The 21,760-nt window shown below is 36.4% G+C and overlaps 1 protein-coding gene across 2 annotated transcripts; it reads right to left on the bottom strand.

The window, feature by feature from the left end:
- Positions 1-203: 203 nt before the first annotated feature.
- On the bottom strand, positions 204-17,703 carry LOC132633182 (probable serine/threonine protein kinase IREH1). 2 transcript variants are annotated; one of them, XM_060349428.1, is made up of 18 exons: positions 16,766-17,700; positions 13,708-13,778; positions 13,436-13,618; positions 11,966-13,348; positions 11,339-11,511; positions 10,953-11,196; positions 9,899-9,991; positions 9,685-9,825; positions 9,519-9,611; positions 7,602-7,806; positions 7,077-7,162; positions 5,114-5,202; positions 3,626-3,677; positions 3,463-3,519; positions 3,180-3,353; positions 3,009-3,086; positions 542-735; positions 204-417 (listed from the first exon to the last, which is right to left on the bottom strand). In XM_060349428.1, the coding sequence occupies exons 1-17, from the start codon at positions 17,406-17,408 to the stop codon at positions 655-657; spliced, it is 3,846 nt and encodes a 1,281-aa protein (XP_060205411.1). In that variant the 5' UTR covers positions 17,409-17,700; the 3' UTR covers positions 204-417; positions 542-654. The 2 variants fall into 2 exon arrangements, with proteins under 2 accessions (XP_060205411.1, XP_060205412.1); XM_060349429.1 differs by lacking the exons at positions 204-417; positions 542-735; positions 3,009-3,086; positions 5,114-5,202 and having other exon boundaries at positions 3,214-3,353; positions 16,766-17,703.
- Between the last annotated feature and the right edge of the window lie 4,057 nt (positions 17,704-21,760).

The following is a 21,760-nucleotide window of genomic DNA, read 5'->3' on the forward strand; positions in this document are numbered from 1 at the left end:
ACTTTCCTGGCATCGCTAATTATGCAATTTTATTTGTCCTCTTTCATTTCAAAGGCAAAAACAACCAATAAGAGACCTTGGACTAATCTTAACTCCACGAAATTAGCCAGGACCTTGAACGCGAACAGGTTAGAGAAAGAGAGAGACCGCTAGCGGACGAGACAGATACTTGCAGGAACAAAATTTTGAAAAGAGAAGTCCGGTCACCTTTACACACGGGTTTGTTTTTATTGCTGTTGAGGGAAAATTATAAGTACAATAAGAGGCCTTAATGCCAATGACTGGAGGGCCTCTAGCGACTGTGCATGGCAACAGGAGAAATACAAGCTAAATGGAACCTCACAGCAATTTACTTGTTTGTATGACATAAAACAGATCCCCCGGTAGTCAGTCAGTCTTTAAGCGGCTTATATATATCTGCAACAGGGTCAACAAAAAGCTTCAATCATCTTCAGAAGCATAATAATAGTGCTACAGAATAGAACACCATTAGGCAAGCACATTCATTTACAGAATAGAATACTATTAGGCAAGCACATACATTTACAAGGTACACAGACAGGAGATGGTTGGCTGGCCATTCTTTTCATAACATCAGCCCAACAGAAAACTCAAATCTGATACTCTGGCATGCAAGGGCACTTTGGCTATGCATTAGGATTTGTCGGCTGGCTGATCATCTTTCCAACCCTTTGAAAGCAAATCATAATTGATAGATGCAAGCTGGGAGAGATTCTGCAGGAAGAGAAGTCAATAAAATTAGACCAGTCGTTGGAAGTATGGAATGACTCCTTGGCGCCAAAAGAGAACATCACATATAACAAAAATGTAATGTCGATCAAAGCTAAAAGATTTATGTTAAGATTAATTAAATGACAGGTAAGAGGTGTTAATAAATGTTAAAGTTGTTCAGTGCAACAAAACACGTCTCATAAAATTTGTCTTTCTGAAGCACTTATAGACGAATAAATTTAATACTAAAAAATGTAGTAACCCCCTAATTTAGGAAAAAAACCAAAAGTTGGAAAGAAAAAGTTGCCATGGACTATGAAAACAATGAAGACTTCCATTCTGCCATAACATGTTATAGGTACCATAAGATGTACAGTAACACATTGAATGTGCTCCCCCCTCCCTCAGCCTAAAACTGATGAAATGCTAACTGATTTTCTTCTTCATCCAGAAAGCTTATAGAAAAACAGCTGTGCGTCAAGCCCAAGCTAGTTTGATCAACGGTATGAATCCTCAGCATCCATTCTGCAGTATCTTGGCTCGTTTCACAAAAATACAGCCTCTTTTTTTTAGGAAAAGTTCGGATTTCTCTAAACCTAGAAATTTTGTGTAGTCTCACGGGTCCCGGTATTATCTTGGTAACATCATTGTGATTTGTGAGGCTGGAACCCTCTTTGTTCAGATTGAACTTTAGAATTACTTTAGTCTTGACTCATGACGTTAACTCTTTCTTCTTCAAATTTTATATCTTTAGTTCTTTCTTATCGTTCTTGAGCCGAGGGTTTATCGGAAACAACTTCTCTACCTTCCAAGATAGGGGTAAGGTCTGCATACACTCTACCCTCCGCAGATCCCACTTTGTGGGATTACACTGGGTATGTTGTTGTTGTTGTTGGTTCTTTCTTGTCGTTATGGGTAGACTTATTTTTAAAGCCACGTGGCATTTTTTTAATTAAAAAACAAGTTAAATGATTTTTCAAAAAAAATTCCATAAGCAAAAAGGGTATATGTGCGCCATTTGTGTAACGGTAGGGGTATATATGCACCATTTTTCTAACGAGGGGTATATCTACTCTAAATCACAATGTTGAGGGGTATATTTGCACCTTTTCTATCATTCTATTCTCTTTCTCTTAGAAATTTGCGACAAGATATTTGAATTTGCTGCATCTAAGCATCGCAAACACATCTATGGTTCAATTTTTCCGTTGACTATCTCGCTAGTTTCATCAATTATAGCACAACATGATTTGCAAATACAATACACCAAGAAACTTCATCGTGTATACTATTGGTCAACTCATCCATAACTAGGTTAAAAGAGTATATACACAAGGCTTCTGTATCTCCATGGTTATAGGAATCTCTTTTGTATCTCCTCACATTGTGTTGCGACTCCTTTCTACCTATCATTAATGACATTTATGTATGTGATAAATTCCATTCTACTCCCACACCACCAAATCACCAAGTTATTTCTGCACTCTACCATACTTTTCTCCACGTGAAGTTCTTGCTTCCTCTCCTCATAAATTTCCATCAATTTTCTTAGCATAAATATAAAACTGATTTGTATTTTTGGGCATTGTGAATTTACTTGGCAGGTGTGGTCCATGTTCATAGCAAACTTTGGCATTCATTGGACAAGTCCTATAACGTTCAGGAGTGTGTTAGAGTGCTGGGAAGATACATGTCCAGATGCATCCCTAAAGAAGATGTGGAGTGCCATTTCTCTTAGCATAGCGTGGACTATATGGAAAGAAAGATATTAGAGGTGTTTCGAAGGCAAAAAGGAGCAGTTGCAGTCTGTGAAATACAGTTGTTTGCACAATGTGTACAATTGGAAAGATGGAAATGTTGTTATGAATTTAGATGACATGCTAGACTGCTTAGGTTTCTAATGTCATCTAGCTTGCATTTTGTGTACTTTCGCAGTATCATCTTGATACTGTTTTTTAATGAAACCTTAGCTTATCGAAAAAAGAAACAAAAAAAAAAAAAACCACAAACCCAAACTGGTCTTCCGTAACCTGTGGAGTGTGTCCTGAGGGTTAAATCTAAGCTTCATCACTTTTTCCCAGTATGACTCACAGGTTAAATACCACGATGGTTATATACCAGAATCAAGAAACTTTTTACTTGTTTAGTATTTTTCCGCTCCTTGTTCTAACATTGAATTGCTTAGTGCGCAGAAAAGATGCAAAGTGATAACAATCAAAAGCAAAGCAATCATGAATCAAGTGTTGTAGATCAAGTGTGATTGAACAAAAAACTACCTTAAATGAGAAGTTACTAAAAGAGTAATTGACGTTAGAGCCTGACTCAAACTCTGCAAGACCACCACACTCATCAACCTGTGCAGCAATGCATTGAGAAACCAGCTCAACAGAAAAGGAAAAAAAAAAAAAATCACAAATAAACCTTAAATACATTGATCGTAAACATACCAGTTCATCATGGCGATTACTTAAACAGCTGCTACTACCACTAACACTACCGCTGTTGCTAGAATCCTCAAATTCACTGCCTGCGTATACACGTTCATCTGAAGGATTCCAAGAGAAGCGACTAGTGAAGTAACTTGTATCCTGTGCATTTTCTGAAGCAGGCACAAATGCAGCCTGAAAGACATACAAGCATTGGTGCAACAACGATCAGCTTACATGGGACATCATTTACCTATCAGCTACTATAGATAGAGTAAAAATGAAATAGAGATTGCAGTCAAACCTTCTGCCTAGCAAGTGTGTCCCAGTTAATATCCCTGAAAAAAGGGTGCTGCTTCACCTGCAGAAGAATTATATTTAGTTCCAGATGAACTCCAAAGATATAAACTTTAAAGAATGAATAGAACTATGTTCATATCAATGCTACAATGGAAAATGAGTCTTACCTCTGAGGCTCCTCCGGCTCCAAGTCTCTGGTTGGGATCTTCGGTAAGAAACCTGAAATTTTCAATGACAGCATCCTGAAGTTTGAGAAATGGATAATATATAGCTCTATGATACATCTGTTAGATAGAGAAACAAATCATGTTTAATTTTATTTTTTTGATCTGTGTTTTTATTAACTTCGAGAAGAAAGTCGTGTTGTACTTATATTCCTTTTATAAGTAGTTGCGTTTAATATTTTTAAAGCTTGGTCATCCTAATACAAATCACCAAGACATAGAAGACATAGACAAGACTAGTAAAATCTAGTAACTGCACTCGAAGATTGTGGGATTACACTGCTATGATGTTGTTTCAAAAATTAAGGAATTAACTCAACTACATAATAGTATTGGATGGAAAAAAAGAGATAATGGTATTGGGATGAAATGCCAGATAGAGCCGAATGGATTCAGTGGATTCGTGTAGGCATAGTTGATTCATTGAACTCCATACCAAATAGCAGGTTTAAAACCCTAACTCATTGTCATTTGGCAAAACAGATTTAGGTGTCATTTGGTTTGCGGACAAAGTTATGCAGGGATCATAATACTGAGATTAATAATCCCTGGATTATTTAGTACTAGTGCTTTGTTTGGTTCATTGAATTAAAAATGGAATATACAGCGTGTAATGCAAGGTAAGGCTGCGTACAATAGACCCTTGTGGTCCGGTCCTTCCCCGGACCCCGCGCATAGCGGGAGCTTAGTGCACCAGGCTGCCCTTTTTTTTTTTTTTTTACAGCGTGTAATGCAAAAAATGTGTTTGGTTTGAAGCTAGATAAACTTGGATAAAGTTTTGTTTCCAAATTTAACCTTGTATATATGTGAATCATAACAGGCCTGAGGGGTAATATCCCACCTCCAATGTAGGAAAAATAATACCATGATTTTGGTATTAGATTTATGCTGGTATTAGCTAATACCAGGAACCAAAACACTGGACAAATATTATCCAAAATTTTGTACCCGAATTAGAACCCTAATCCCAGTAACCAAACGGGCCCTCAGTGATTTAAGTGGTCACATTTATCCTTTCTGTAGTGAAACTTTTTTCCTGTCCTGACAAAAGGATTTTGTTTGTTTTGAACACTCTCAGAGAAAGTAGTGTCTACATTTGGGAGTCTCCAAAGTGCATCCATGGACATAAAAACTTCAAGATGGAAAAGAAACTAGCTAAAAGCATTTGAAATTTGATATAGTGTCACAACTGTTGACCAATTTAAACAATTTACAGAAAACTTTTAATATAAAACACCGGTGGTTGTCGTCAAAACCAATTTAATGATTCACCGCCTCTTGAAGTCCAGAAAACCGATTACTTATTTAGGAAAATTACATTTCATAATTCACATGCTTCTGCCCAAAAACAAGAGAAAACAAAACAAAGTACTCACGGTTTAGAAGGAAGATTACTTTGGGTTTCATAAGAACAGCCAGATATTCTCTTACCGGTCAATCAGATCATATGCCTCGGGACTCATTTCCTCAGGAACTCCGGGCCAAGGTATATTACGATTGAGAATATTGTCGAATATTTTCTGAATACATGAAGGTTAATACAAAATTTAGAATTACTTATGCAAAAACATCTGATATATATATATATATATATATATATATATATACACGAAGCAGAAAGCCCTCAAAGAGTGCCACTGCCAGCAATTAACTGTTTAGAGCAAATTCGATATTTGTGTGAGCTCGCTCACATTGCCGGTCCCAAGCCCGGATAAAGGAGGAGGGTTGCCGAGGGTCAATCGGAAACAGCCTCCCTACCCAGGTAGGGGTAAGGCTGCGTACATCTTACCCTCCCCAGACCCCACTATTGTGGGATTACACTGGGTAGTGACCATTCACATTTTTATTCAAAAATTAGTGACTGATATTGTTAACTGTAAAAAACAAAATAATTAAAAATGTGTGATTCATTAAAAGAAACAACAACACTCCCTTGGTCCCAATTTATTTGGCAGTTTTTGATTTGGCATGGAGTTTAAGAAAGAAAGAAAGATTTTTGAAACTTGTGGTCTATACCAAGGACATTTGTGTGGCTATAAATTATTTCATTAAGGGTAAAATGCGAAGTTTAAGGTTAAATTGGTTCTAAATAAGTATGACATACTTCTTGGGATAAAAAAGTATGGCACATAAATTGGCACAGAAGGACTAACCGATAAAAAGGTAACAAATAAACGGTATCTATTTGCTAGCTAAATTGTTTATGGATTTGAGAAAGCAAAACTATAAAGTGGTCAAATTTAACTTTTTCTGGTAAGTAAAAATATAACTTGACGACAAAATTCATAAAATTGTCATGAGTATACCAAGGATCTATTTAGCTTATCCAACTAGTTTGGGATTGAGGCATAGTTCATGGATTGGTAACTCATATCATGAAATAGCATTTCACAAAACCTATAAGTGATGTTGTTAGTAATAGATCCATAAAACATTTAGCAACAAAGTCCAAAATTTACTGGAACTTCCTTTTTGATCTTTACTTTTACTTAATTAAACTCATTTAACAGAAAGAAGAAAAAGAAAGAAACTCTTAACACCAAACAATACTTTTCTTTTCTACCTACCCTAACCCCCTCCAACCTAGCAAGCCCTATTTTCTTTCCTCCCTGGGTGACTCGAAGTCCCGACCAAATAATTGGGAATAGGCTCTGCCATTAGAGCAGCCCTCACTGTCAACTCTAAGCAATACTAAGTAAATAAGTTCTTATCACATGACACATATTTACTCTAAAAATTTAACTTAAAGTCTGGATAACGCTCAAAAACTAGAAATAAAATCAGAAAATAGAGAGTCAATGTAACGGCAGGCTGTCCCTAGTGTTACAATTGTGAAAGCAAAGCGAAAATCTCATAAACACGCTATTCCCTTTATAAATGAAGATCTAAGTTGTTTTTATAATATGCTTAGGTCCTGTTTGGTTTATTCCTTTTCACTCGTTTTTAAGACTAGATCAGTTCTACTAATAAAATTGTTTATCATTTGTGGAACTCATTTTCTTTTTTACTATATCCACATATTTCTCTAATACAAATGGTTAGTATGAAATCAGTTATTTAATGTACGTTGAATCAATTAAAATCGATTTCATATTCCAAATGAAACAAACTGCAGGGAAATGAGCATACTTCCGATATAAAAACTAGCACTATTTCAAGTATTCCAACCTTATCCTTCCAATTTTATCGGATGTCCCTAAAAAGACATTTAAAGTATTCCGAACTATGACATCATTTTCCATAATTGGAAAAATTGCTTAGGCAATATAGAAGAAAAGCACTGAACCTAAGGTAAAGCATAAAGAACAATAGTTGGTCATTCTTCTATATAAACAAATAATCATGTCACATGGGAAAAGAAAGAATAAAGAAACAAGTGCTACAAATTATTAACCTGAGGATGCTCCGCATTGAAAGGTGGAATGCCAACAATCAACTCAAAGAGAATAACACCAACAGACCACCAATCAGCCGTGAAACCTGAAAAAAAGTCAAGCTGTGGTAACCACTTAACAAGAAACATAATGGCACAAAAGAAGAATGCTTTCACGTCCATATAGTTTTCTCACAGGTCCAATGTAAGTCGCAGCCACAAAGATATGACAAGTCAAAAAAAGATCAATACGATGATCTGACGAACTCTAAAAAACGAGTAACAATTTCGACAGTCTCCTCCCCCACCCCCAACCCCCCACCCCAAAACAAACCAATTCTACTAGAGTTACAACTGCCAGGTCCCCTAAACACCAAGAAGAAATTATGCAATTACACCACAAGAGTAAGTAAGAAGGGGAAAAGGTAATTAGTCTGGCAACAGATTGATTGTACATCTGATTGCTTCATCTGCTACTTCTCAAAAGATAAATAGGAAATTCACTGTCGCTGAAGGCAGAGAACAACAAATAACAGAAATACAAACCATGCCCTGTTCCTAGAAGGATTTCGGGAGCCAAATAGTCTGGTGTGCCAACAGCAGAACGTTTCTCGCGCCTCTCCTGCTGATGCTCAGGCGCCAATAACTGAAATTCATCGTCTTCCATCATGGATGTTCCACTAACTGCTGGACCAGACAATTCATCTGTGCTATTGATAAGACCAACTTTAGATAGCCCAAAGTCTGTCAACTGTAGACAATACCACCATTCAAGCAAACTCATCAGCATGAAAACTGCATACTTGAACATAATACTTAATAAACTTCAAACCAGAAACCACAAAAGAAGCAGTTCTATCAGCAATTTTTGCATTAGAGCTTGAACATTATCAGGATCTACATGCAAAAGAGCAGAATAACAGAATTTCAACCTCACTAAGAAAAAGAACTAATGTAGTTCACGCAATTTTTTCCAAAGATGAGCTGCTTTTCGAAAATGGCAAACATCAGACATTAATTGACAAGACCTGCTTACATCATCAAAAACTATGAAATTACACTTGCAGTGATTTGAGCTTGAGAAGGGATAAAGTAACATAAGCATATTCCACTCAAGCCCCAAGCTCAAAAAGGAAACAAATGATATAACAAATCAAAGGATAATACAACTACAGAACAAAAAACACAGGCTGAATATAAGCCCCCAAAAGAGCTCTAGAAACAATTTGAGTTAAACACTAATGGACTAAAGGGTATATCACTTCATTAAGACCCTCAATTGCTTTTATTTATTAGAGTATTTATCATATTATATTCCATTAAAGATTCCAAGAGTGCTTTGGTTAAAAGATCTGCGGTTACATAGCATTTCAGAGTAAGCTGTTGCACTCACTTTGCCAAAAGTTATGTTCATGGTGACAAACTATTGTAAAACTATTTAAACATATGCCTTAATTTTTATGTGTTCCATAGCTTTTAACTCGATATAAACAGTAGCCTTAATATTCTCTATATTCCAAACCTGGGCATTTAATCAAGATTGCAGAATACCAAATTTAGTTGACAAGCCTGACCGAAGTACACTCATGAAATTCCCCAGTTCGATGGTAGGACTATGAATTACAGGTCGACATTTGCATACATGCTAGCAAGCTACATAGTTAACAACATGGATACCGTGCATTTTTGTTATAATGGAGAAATTCCTAAAGGCAAGTTGGCACACGGTTCAACAATTAGTAGATAATGGCTATGCCCCTTTATCCTTCTGCACTTAAACATCAGGCTTTGTCCTCGCAGGGTTTAAACTCATGACATAAGCCTAACCCAGGCATTGTGCACTGTATCCTTACCACTGAACCAAAGCCCTAGAGGGCAACATGGAACTGAACATGCATTTGCTAAGATAGAAAAAGCAAGCTGGAGGATATAAGATAATTTTCATCGCACCAATAAAGTGGGAAGAGAACCAAGAAAGCACAAGCATTATGTCAATTGCCCATCCGCCCATCCCATTCCCAAGAAAGTTCAAATCTAGAACTAACATATCTTGGAATATAAGTCCCCAGTAAAATAGTCATATTTATAACAACACTTCACTCGATCAATTACACCTCAATCCCAAATTATTTGTGACCACTATATGATTCCTCTATAACCATTCTGTTTTATCGCGGCCCATTTCAGTAATAGAAAATAAGTTGTCTTTACTTATTCCACTTATTCCTACGCCAATATAAAAGTCTCCAACCATACTACAAAGGCTCCTCACAAACACAAAATAATTGATGTGACACAACAACTAAACCTTAAGACTCAACTTATGGCCTATAGGTTCACCTATATAGATTCTTTGCTTCCATTGTGCTATATCGATTCATTGATTCCATTATGCTCTGTTCTTAGCTAAGTTCGCTCTGATAGCACTTATAAAGTAAACAAAAAAATAAGAGAAACAGTTACCTTTATATGACCATCATGAGCAATCAACAAATTGTCTGGCTTTAAATCACGATGAACAACTCGCAAAGAGTGCAGATATTCCAGAGCAAGCACCTGACCAGCTCAGAATGTCAGATTTATTTTTAACCATGTTTTGCACGTCTGTAAGAGAGATATAAATACTCACTACTTCAGCGATATATACACGAGCAACATCTTCATCCAAGCAGCCAAGATTTCTCAACAATGAATACAGGTCCCCACCATTCAAGTATTCCATTACAAGGTACAAGTTTTCGCGGCAAGTAAATGAGTAGAAGAAGCGAACCTAGTACATAATAAATTAGTAAAACAGTTTATCATATCTAGAAGTAAAAGTTTTCTCAGTTCACCATGCTCACCACAAAGGGATTGCGGACTGATATTAAAATATCACGTTCCGCCAGAATACTCTCAACAGCATTTTTGCGTATCATATCTGCCTTCTTCAAAACCTGTAGAATAAACAAGTAAGTTGAGCAGCCACAAAAAAAAAAAAAAAAAAAAAAAAAAACATCCTTCATGGATACACAAAATTAACACTTGAACATTTACGATATTGACCATTAGGCGACGACAAGGTGGATCACAAAAGCAGCATACTCTATCCACCAGCACCCAAGGAAAGGCAAGATCTCTCACCTTGAGTCAGTAAATTCCATGTCTATTCAAATAAGTATAAAGCACAGATAAGCCATAAATCATAAAACCACGTTTAGCTGATGTAGGAATAGCAGAATGGTCCTCAACCTAAATCGTGGTTCCACAGACCAGAAGCTACTGAGAGGTAGAAATCATATCATCAGAGAAACCAGCAGACATGCAGATAATATATATCCAGCAGAATACAAACAGAAGAATCAGTTAAACAATGAAGAAATAACACCTCCCTGCTCAAGACATTGAAAGATATACACAAGCAGACAACTTTTTTGATAGGTAAAAGAAGCACACATATGTCATAAAGTTAATTAAGAAACTCCCTTTGAATTGCCAAAAGTAAATAGGGTAAGGACGGTTTTTAGTATTTTCTAATATACTCATATATGTATTCTTTTGGTCGAAATGGTCTCTCGTGAATCTCTTTCCTTTCATCTTCCTGAGGTTTTGTGTTCCCCTAGTGATGAAGAACATACTGCCATTATAACACAATCCTTTCCAGAAACATCCCAAATGCATCATAAATTCTTCTGCTAGAGATGAGAAAATGTATATGAAAATAAAGTGATGACATGGAGTTCTTGTCTCAGTTGTCTCTTGGCTGGGGTTCAGAGGGGCGAAGATTTAAAGGTGCTGCCTCACATGTCAAACGAAAATCATCTTAAGATAAGGGAGGGAAAAAGAAGAGAAAAAGCTCAACAAATGCCACGAGAGTTCATCAACGGAAAAAATCCTACAACAGACTTTCTGCAGTACCTTAATTGCAAAGAGATCTCCAGTTGTTCTCTTTTTCGCCAAGAAAACACGGCCAAATGCCCCACGACTAATTGGTTTTATAATCTCAAAGTCATCTATAGAGGTACGGTCTTTCGAATGAATAGGACTGGTTCTCAAGCTACGAACAACATCATCTTCCAAGGGAGCATCTTCATCAATGACGGTGCTACTGAGATCAACCTTGTCATCATCAACTAGTTCGCATAGTTGCAAATACTTCTCCCTGGGGTACAAAGGAAAAGGTATTAGTCCTTCCGTTTGTTTTCTCCGCAGTCAGCACCTCCTTTCACAATTCTTACAATTATCTTTTTGTTCTCCTCAGAAAGCACAGCAAGGTATAAATCACACGTACGAAAGTAACTTACCTTATCAGCTTTTCTATACGGGTTCCAAATGTTTCAACAGTAAGTGCGTCCAGCTTTCTGCGCTCCGTCACAACTTTCAGATCTTCAAGGCAAGAGAGCAAATAAGATAGAGACCGATCATCATCTAAAGGCGTGTTCGCCACACATCGAGCAATATCTGCCAGTTCATTCATCTGCAACATCAAGAAATATAACATCAAAATGTCAATTCAGAACTCCTGAAACAAGTCAATAGCAAATATACATTAACACGAGCAACTGTAGGACATAACATGAATATAACTATACTGAAGCTTTACACTGAGATAGGGAAATATCACTATAACCTTCAAATCAATATGTTGCAAGAAACACAAGCTTCTCAAACTTCAAACGGAGCAAATCCCAGGAATAAGACAGAAAATACAGCTCGAATTGAAAATGAATATCATATGTCCACTTCAAATAACATTTGCTAAGCGATTACATATATCAATAAACCAATGAAAGATATATATATATACACACACACACACACACAGAGTTCCATCCAACCACTGAGGACTACAAAACAAATCCTTATACCATTATCACCGAGAAAATAAACGGAACTAAAAAAGCAGGCAGCAGATATGTATTCGCAAATACCTGAGGAAGATCATCATGCTCAGAGAAACCACCTTTACCCGCCAATAGCAGGTCTATCTGGCTGGTCCTTGGTGTCTGCAAGGGGGACCTAGGAGTCATGCTGCCTGCAGATGATGTCGTCATTCCTTGATCTGACTTTGGTCCAAAGCGGGTTTTACATGACATAGTAGGTAAACCTTTAAATTCATCCATGAAAACAGAGTTATCTGCTTCAGCAAAACAATCCAGCATGTCCTCTGACCCTCGGCGTGACCAATCACTAAGTTTTGGAGAGAGGAGTTCAGATTCCTCAGTCACACTAGAGTTTGATACTTTTGCGACATCTGGGCTTCCAACAACGGGCTGGAAGTCTTTCTGTGAAAATGACTCCATGAGCTTCTCAAGAGTATCTGCAATTCTAATCAAGCGCTCATTAACACTAAGACCCGTTTGATCACAACGATCGGCAATAGCACAAATTCTGGAGTGATCTTCTACATGCAAAGTAGGAACCTCCTCCTCACAAATGCGACAAATTATAGAATTTTCATCTGAAACACTTGGTTGATCACCCCAGCCCCAGGAAACTTTATGCTGGTGCTTGGAAGGAATTAAAGGTGGTGCCTGAGAATCTTTAGCAGGAAGAAGCTCAGGATGCTTGGCAGCAGCTAGATCAACATCAGGAGTTCCTGTTTTGTTCATTAATAGCTTTGAAGGTTCAATATTGCTATCAATTGTGTCCTCCTTGGTTGGAGAAGCTTTGGGACTCTTTACTGCTGAAGTTGGAAATTTCTTCCAGGATGTGATTCGATTCCTTCCACCAGGAGACTCCAATTCTTTTGGATTTTCAGCTTGCGCGACCTGAGAGTCTCCTTGCTGTTCAACCTGATCTCTCTTCCACTGTAACCCATGTTGTTCCTGACTATAAGATTTTCTTGGGGCCAGCGGCACCTTTGGGAATTGCATAGGACCAGACATCTTACCATTTCTTCCCCTGCCTGAAGGAATGCGGTTTTCCACAGGCTGCAACGATTGACGAAGCTGGAATACAGGTTCATCCTCAGCAAATCCACTTTCCTTGTGGAATTGAAGCAATCGTGTACACCTTGTAAGTATAAAAAGCATCCTAGTATGCAGCTGCTTCAGCGTACCCATTGGAAGTTCCTGGCGTCTATCATCGAGCTCCTGAACAATCCCCTCACATTCAAGCCAAAATTCCCCCGGTGATGTCATTGCACAGCTCCGAGCCAAAACCAACAAATCTTCAATGGTTTCCTGCCATTCTGGATGAGTTTCTGCATTTTTTTCTAGAACTCCGACCAGATCTGCAGCAAAAATGCGCAGGTCAGAGTCCACCTCCTCTTTTGCTTTGTCGAACTTTGCTCTAATCATCGTTAAGACTTCCTGTTAAATTGCAAAAGAATTGGTTATAGTTGAAACCAATATGCTGATCATTTACTGAAATAAGGACCTACAAAAAGATTATATTACCTCCAAATTATTTAAACCTCGCGGCTTCCAGAATGGATAAGGCCGTACACCTTTGGAATTAAGTTCATGGGAAAAACTTTTAATATCTGCAGGAAACCTTTTCCTAGGTGCACTGGTTACCCGCAATATAGCTTGAAAGCGAGGTGATTCAGACTCCTTTGGGTTTTCACATTCATAAGATGTCTGGAAAGCACATTTTCATTAGACTAAGGATAACGCTACAGCAAGAAAAGAATCAACTAATGCAACAGGTACTCATTAAACCTTTTTACCTTCAATTCTGGAGTATATGCATCCATGCCCCCGAGACCTCCAGAATGGCTCCAAGATGAATTGAATTGCCCTATCACAACAATGCAATGACAAAAGAAAATACTTACTCGTCATGAACCACGCAAGCTCCACAGTAGATGTTATGCATGTATTACTTACTGGGAATAAAGTATATGAAATTTTGGATCATGTAAAAGTTTCTGAACTCGCAGATGATGTTCACCATTATCAGAGAAGTCTATTAACAAATTAGAATCTTTGTCTAAGCTTATTAGGTGGGTTTTACAACAAATGAATTACGCCAGGGAATTCAGCAAGAAACAACACAAACTCCATAGTTGATGTATTACTTAATGGGAATAAAGAAAATGAATTTTGGATCATGTAAAAGTTTCTAAACTCTCAGATGACGTTCCCCATTATCCAGAGAAGTCTAATAACAAACTAGAATCTTTGTCTAAGCTTATTAGGTGCGTTTTACAACAAATTAATTACGCCAGGGAATTTTCAGCAAGAAACGATGCCTTCGATATATATTTTTCTTTTCAAGTGAACTTTGGAGTTACTTTCTTAATTGTAGTTTATTAATTTTAAAGAGTTACTTTCTTTATTATAAATCATTAATTTTAACGGGTTTCATATCGAAATGAATAATTTTGAAATATAGTTATACAATATGTTATATCTATTTACGTATTCTTGAGAACACTACTTATATACATTTAATGTATGAGGTAGGTTATTAATTAAGTAGTTAGAGGGGTCAAATGTATAGTTTACACTTTAATTGGCTTTTAAAGGGCTTTGATAAGTATACAAGGGGTGAAAAGTGGGCCAAGCCCACCAACTTCTTGCTGGCACGTGAAATGACATAGGGTTAAAATGTGCTAATTGATCTTTTTGGTCTTTGAAGAAAACAATGCACTCATAGGGATTTTTGGAATTTATGGCGGCAGCAACAAAGAGGGCAACATGATTGCTATTGGGATCTGGATTTGAACTCCATGGAAATCATTAAATCTTGGAGAAAGGTAATATGTTGGTTGGCTAGCAGATTAATGACAAGAATTAAGAGGAAGCTTAGCTTCAGCAGTTCCACAATAACATATCGGAAAGATTGAGTTGCTTTGGAGGCCTGAGGTCGTGGTTTTGAATAGTGCAAGCTTAATTGTGCCGCGAATTCAGGAAGGAAAGATCTTAACTTCTGAGTGTCGCGAATTCAGGTAAGGAAAGATCTTAACTTCTGAGTGCTGCTCTTCTGAGCTTGGCCTTTGTTTGCATACATGTTACATCGGTCAGGCTCATATGCGAAGCAAACGTGTGCTCGACAGACTCGCGAGTCTAGGACTATTGAAGCTCTGACTTCTGACGCGATATCTTCAGAATTGTTGTGATTGCTTAGGATATATACCTTGTGATTGATTTTGACCTTGTTGGTCCCTGTGATTATGATATTGTTATGATTCATACATGTTGTTTTCGGGTGTATAAGATGAGTGCGCCAGTGTCACCCTTCGCATCCCGATTAGACTCCTCGTAAGACGTCAGGCCAGAGCCACCCTTTGCAACCGGAATGGTAAGACGACGGGGCTAGAGTTACCCTCCACAGCTCTGAGGTGGTGTTGTTGAGTATTATGGTAAGACAGTTGGGCCAGAGTTACCATCCGCAGTTTCGAGATTTTGTTGTTATGTATTATAGTACTATGTTAGCTTGCATATTATCATCCCATCATTCTTGACATGACTTGTATCTATCTTCTACACTTTTGTATATATATATATACACACACGCTGCTTTTCACTTGCTCCAAGTACAAGATGGAGAGAAGATCTAGGCCTTACAGTCTTTTGTGACTAACCCAATTCGCTACACGTGTAGGTGCTTTAGCTGGCGCTCTGATTGACGACTGAGTCGCTTGACGCCGAGTCTTTTCCAGCCATCCACTAGATCCACGGAGGCCACACATTTATCTGTCTTTTCATTTCCTTAGGTTTAGTGGGGTTTTGCATACCCAACATCAGGTACTTCCGTACTTGTACTGATTTTATAGATGCTCCAGACTTAGTTTATTTTGATTGTAGTTGGGTTTGTTGAGATATTTCCTCTTTCACTATTTCCATTGACTTTGTTGTCTATGATATGGATATTTTGACACTTCCGTCATATTTTGGGGGATGTTTGTATTCTTTCCTGTTGATTGGTTCCCCTGATGGGTAATGGGATTGTTGGGTGCTAGGGGGTTTGGGTCGAGACACTAAGAACATGCTAACAATTTCTATCACCCAAATGAATTACCGCTAATTACATCTTTTTTCAATGTTAATTTGTGGCAGGATAAAGGGACACCACCACTAAAGCATCCAAAATGGGAGCAGGGTGGCATAAGGTTAAATTACAGAATGTCGTGAAATAGAAGTAGATGCAAAATATTTTTTTTTTTTTTTGAGAAACTGATACTGTAGTAGTTGCAAAATATTTAATGGACTTAGAAACTTGGAGAACCAGCTGCATTTCTTTGTCACACTAATAATGCTTGTTCCTTTCCTCAAGGTTTCTCTCCACTAATACATAATGTCTTTAGTAATCCACATGACTTGAACAGTTTATTGTTGAAGCTTGATAAGCATAGGGTTGGCAAGCCGGCTAATTTCATGTCCGTGAACATTTATTTAGTCCGAGCCCTAGGAAAGGAGTTGTCTTTGGTAGACATCGCTTTACCTCCCAAAGTGAAACTTCCCGGTGCGACTATGGAATTATCGGTTCCCAAAGCGGGTACATACTTCTAACTTTTAGCAATGTGGTTGGCCAAGAAATATAATGATTCTCACATGGCTCAGTTTTGTAATGTCAGTCACTATATTAACCTAAATCTGTGGATGAATCCATCGTTCAGCTAAGGGGCGTCTCTCTTAGTTTTTGCCACATAATTTAATTTAATTGGAATGACAGATGTCACACAAAACAAATATTATACATGATTTTTGCATTCGATACGTGGAAGCCATATTTATACTGCTCGTCGAAGATCATAACAACAAATAAAAAAAGACTCTAACCTGCTCCAGAAGATGATTCACCACTCTGCAACCTTGATGGACCAGGTATAAGCGGACTTCGTTCCTTCAATGTACCATCTGAATTACTCACATTATCTATCCGACCCGACTTCTTCTCATCCTTCTTCTTTCCCCAACCAGAACTCAACGGCTTATCACCACCCGTTTTCGACAGATTACTAACACCCAAAGCATTCCCTTTATCTCTACTCCCATACCCGAAAAAACTCTCTTGTGGCAACGGCCCTGATCGTGTCTTAATTTTATTCAATCCCAACGACGACGCCATTATCGGTGATAGCGGAAAAGCAGTAGCCCCAACTCCAGTTTCTTTACTATCCATTACCCCTTTCTTTAACTTAGCCGTTTCTTTAACTTCCACTGTACTGAATTTTTCTAGATTATTCTTAGTCAGAGTAGTAGAACTCGTACTTTCTTTACCTTTAGCATCTTTTTTCTTGTCTCTAAAGCTAGTAAAACTAGACAATGGAGTGGGTGTGCTTGGAGAGTTGTCCTTAGAAGTAGACTTACCTTTTTTCTTATTATCGGATCGGATTGGTGAATTGGAACCACTGGATCTTGGACTATTTGGGCTAGAGGAATCCGATTTCTTGGACGAAAAAAATCGACCTTTGAACACCATCTGAGTATTATTATTTTTTTTCAAATTCTGTGATGGCTAGGGTTTATTGTAGCACTAAAATTATCTTGTTCTAGTATGTTGTTGAAGTTAGAAATTACAGCCCCAGCAAGAAAAGATGCATGGGGCTGTCGTTTTTTGGACTAAAGCATGAATGAATGGAGAGAATTTAACTGAAAGAGACTGAACAATTTTTGCAGAGTTATTGGTGTCTTGTTTCTGTAACTTGTTGAGAAATTGATGGATATAAGAAGTGGGGTTGAAATGAAGCAACTAGGAAAACACGCTTATGACAAGTTGTGGAAAGTCTCTTTTTTGTATTTGTGGTTTTTTTTTATTTGGAGTTTTCTTTCTAACACACGCACCCTTAAAATAGAAAGATTTGAGGAAAATAATTGATAATATTTTTTACTTATGTGGATAGGGTTGAAAGTAGTCATATGGTTTAGATACGGAGAAGGTTGTTTATTTATTAGGATCATGATGATACTATTTTCATTTTAATATGCTAATTGATCTCTTTTTTAATTAATAGAGCAGCCATTTAAATCGTAGCTTTTTATATGGCTTAATGCATAATTGACATCTCCAAATTCCTTTGATGCATTTTGATTTTACGAGAAACTTTTTTATATATCAAATGTTGGTTTAGATATACTTAGAGCCCGTTTGGATTAGACTTATAAGCTATTTTCAGTTTTTTTGAGTGTTTGATTGTCCAGCTTAAAGTCATTTTGTGTTTAAAATAAGCTTAAAAAAATAATTGGGCCCGTTTGGCTTAACTTATCTAAAGCACCTTGCTTAAAAGCCAAAAAAAATAAGTTGGGCTGCCCCAATTTTTTATTTTTTTTTACTTATAAGCAGTTTTCAGCTTATAAGCTACTTTTTTTAAGCTCATCCAAACAGGCTCTTAATAGTACACGTAATATTTTCTTTCAGAAATAGCATCATATGTCAATTCATGCGCGATAAGTATAACAACTCATGAAAGGTACTACTTAAATTACACCCTATTGACAACATTAAAAGAATCGTAAGAAATCTTCTCATATTGCCCGATCCCAATCTTTGGTCTTCTTCTTCACCACCATTACACTAGCAAGGCCTTTCCATTATAATCGCATTTCTCCCCTCCTTCGTTTTTCTTTTGATCCTTTATTTATTTTTTGTCGCTGTCTAAACCTCATTCTGAGATTTTCATCGCTCTCTTGAAAATAAAAGGACCAAAAAAAACCACCTAAACTCCCATTCTCTCACCTCCTCATGTGGATACTTTAATTAAAAGACTTATTTAAAATATATATATATATATATATATATATATAATTAAAGTGTTTTTTTTTCTTCCAGTAAGTTCTTGATTGAAGAAATCACAGCCCCAGCAAGCAATGATGCACGAGGCTGTGGTTTTTTCGACTTCAAGTAACTTCTTTTTAATTGAGAAATTGAGTGAAATTTTAAGGGAGAGGAATTGATGGAAATAAGAATTAAGAAATGGGGTTGAAATGAAGCAACCAGGAAAAGACACTCCCGTTTGGAATGGCTTATAAGCTGTCTATAAGCTGTTTTCAGTTTTTTTGAGTGTTTGACTGGCCAGCTTAAAGTCATTTTGTGCTTAAATTAAGCTCAAAAAATTAATTAGACCCATTTGACTTAGCTTATCTAAAGCAGCTTATAAGTTGTTAACAACTTATAAGCTAAAAAAAATAAGTTGGACTACCCCAACTTATTTTTTTAGGCTTATAAGCTATTTTCAGTTTATAAGTTGCTATTTTTAAGCTATCCAAACAGGCAAGTTGTGGAAACTCACTTTTTTGTATTTGTGTTTTTTTTATTTTTTTTTATTTGAAGTTTTCTTTCTTACACACGCACCCTTAAAATAGAAAGATTGAAGAAAATAATGGATGGATTTTTTATATGGATAAGGTTGAAAGTTGTCAAATCGTTTAGATACGGAGAAAGCTGTTGTTTATTAGGATCATGGTACTTACTATTTTAATATGCTAGTTGAGCTCTTTCTTAATTAATAGAGCACCCATTTATATCATAGCACCTTTTTATATGGCTTAATACATAATTGACCTCTCCAACTTGTGTAGCCAAATTCCTTTGATGTATTTTGATTTTTCGAGCAACTATTTTATATATCAAGTGTTGCCACATTATTTTCTTTGAGAAATAGCACCATACTTCAATTCATGCACGATAAGTGTCAACGGCTCATAAAATATCGTATTTAAATTATACCCCTATTGACAATATTAAAAGAAATCATAAGAAGTCTTCTCATTTTGCCCAACTCTAATCTTTGATCTTCCTCTTCACCACTATTACACTATCAAGATATTTTCACATTTCTACCCTCCTTCGTCTATCTTGATCCTTTATTCGTTTCTTGTCATTGTTCAAACCTCGTTTTGCTCTCTTGAGATAGAAGACCTAAAAAAATATCCTAAACTTCCATTTTCGCAGCTTCTGAGATGGATACTTTAATTAAAAAGACCATTCCAATAAATAAAAAATTAGTTAAATAATCTTCAAGTTTTTTTCGCTAGGAAATGACCTTATTTGGATCAGGACAATTAAGCTTAAGATATATGAGGCTTCCTGAGATGCTTAAAAACTCCAATCCCAATAAATTTTATTTTCAAAATGACCTATAGACATAAAAGCTTTTGCTTCCTACAATGAAAAAATCATAGCGCTGTTGCTTCTTCTTCCTCCTCCTCCTCCCAGCCCCTAACACTTTTGTCTAGATGTTTAATGCACAAGAAAAGCACGAAATGGACCTATATATTACAAATCCTATAAAAAGAAATAAACTATTGTCGCTATAAAAGAATGTAATTTCTCTTTAAATATGAGGTAAGTTTCTTTGAATTTCTCTTATATGTGTTTCTTTCCACTCCTGTTCGCATATTAGTGAAATCTTTGTGCTAAAAATGTATTTTATTTAATTGAATCCTTCGTTATTTCAAGGAGAAAAACTCTTCTTGTTTGAGAATGTGCAATTTTGGATTTGCAGATTCGAGTAAATCAACTAATGGTCGATAATCAATATTCTTTTTGGTCGATTATCAACCATTCTTGATCGATTAGCAATCAATTACCGCACATTTGATGGTTGATTATTGAAAGATCGATGATATACCTCCAATCGCATATTCATCTCTTTGCTTGATGAATTATCACACAGTCTTATTTGATTACTAATTAGTGATCGTACCATCAATTTCCTTCTTCACCGATGATCAATCATTAATTGTTTCTTCATCGATTATCAATCATTAGCTGCACGATGAAAAAATATTGATTTAAGACTATCTAACACTAAAATTAATGGGTTAACAAGTAGACCCTATATTTTTAATTAAGTAATCAATTTTAGTTAACATTACAATCCCTATATTATTAATCATGGCAGTAAAAAGTATACATTGTAATCACTGCATAGTGTTAAGTCATTAATTCCTTATCGCTAAGATGTTATTAGAATATAATATTCCGTATTGTTAACATATTGTTAGATCATCAAATTTGTATTAACATCACAAGTTCTGCATTGTAAACCTATAAATTAGGATTCATGCATATTGTTAAACTATTAATTCATCGTTATCAACATATTGTTAAATTGTAGATTTCTTGTTGTGAACATTATTATCCGACAATTATTACGCAAAACATAACAACTCTTGCATTACAAATCTAATACATTATAATGCATGCATATTGTTGAATTATTAATTTCTTGTTATAAGCATATCATTAAATCATTAATTCCGATTCGCCTCCGCATTTTCTTCTTCTTTTTGCTCCCTAATTTATATTTCCTAGTGAGATATTACAATATATGACAAACTCTGAGCAAAAGATTTAACTTTGAAACGATGATGGTATTTTTTTATCGCATAATAAAAACGACATCTAATATACACAGCAAAATAAAATGGGAAATAACAAAAATACCCCTTTTCTAAACTAATTTCGCTTCTTACCCAAACTTGCCGAAAATATTTACCCCAGTACCCCTCGCCCAAAACCCTTCCTCCATGATACTATCACTATATATTTATACATCATGATGGTATCACGAAGGACTAAGAAAAGGACTGAAGTAGTCCTCCACGACACCATCACAGTTCATGTATATAAGATGATGATATCATAGAGGTTTTTCTGAAAAAGGTGTGTCTTTTGAATAAAGGGGAAATTTCAATAATGTAAAATCTAGCAAACAAAATTACATTTGCGTAGCCATATTTTTCCCCACATAGCCACTTTTTTCACAATATACAGCAATAAACAACTTTATACATCTGGAGTAGACAATATATCAACCTTGTATAAAAGTG

Source organism: Lycium barbarum, chromosome 3, assembly GCF_019175385.1.
Source record: "Lycium barbarum isolate Lr01 chromosome 3, ASM1917538v2, whole genome shotgun sequence".
NCBI lineage: Eukaryota > Viridiplantae > Streptophyta > Magnoliopsida > Solanales > Solanaceae > Lycium > Lycium barbarum.

What these genes read in the sequence shown, in the direction of transcription:
- LOC132633182 (XM_060349428.1), bottom strand. Translation starts at nt 17,408, where the DNA reads ATGGTGTTCAAAGGTCGATTTTTTTCGTCCAAGAAATCGGATTCCTCT. An exon ending in CTCATGATGGTCATATAAAG is followed by an intron (nt 7,807 to 9,518) that starts GTAACTGTTTCT and finishes TATTGTCTACAG; the next exon opens with TTGACAGACTTTGGGCTATC. An exon ending in GAGCCGGAGGAGCCTCAGAG is followed by an intron (nt 3,520 to 3,625) that starts GTAAGACTCATT and finishes ATTCTTCTGCAG; the next exon opens with GTGAAGCAGCACCCTTTTTT.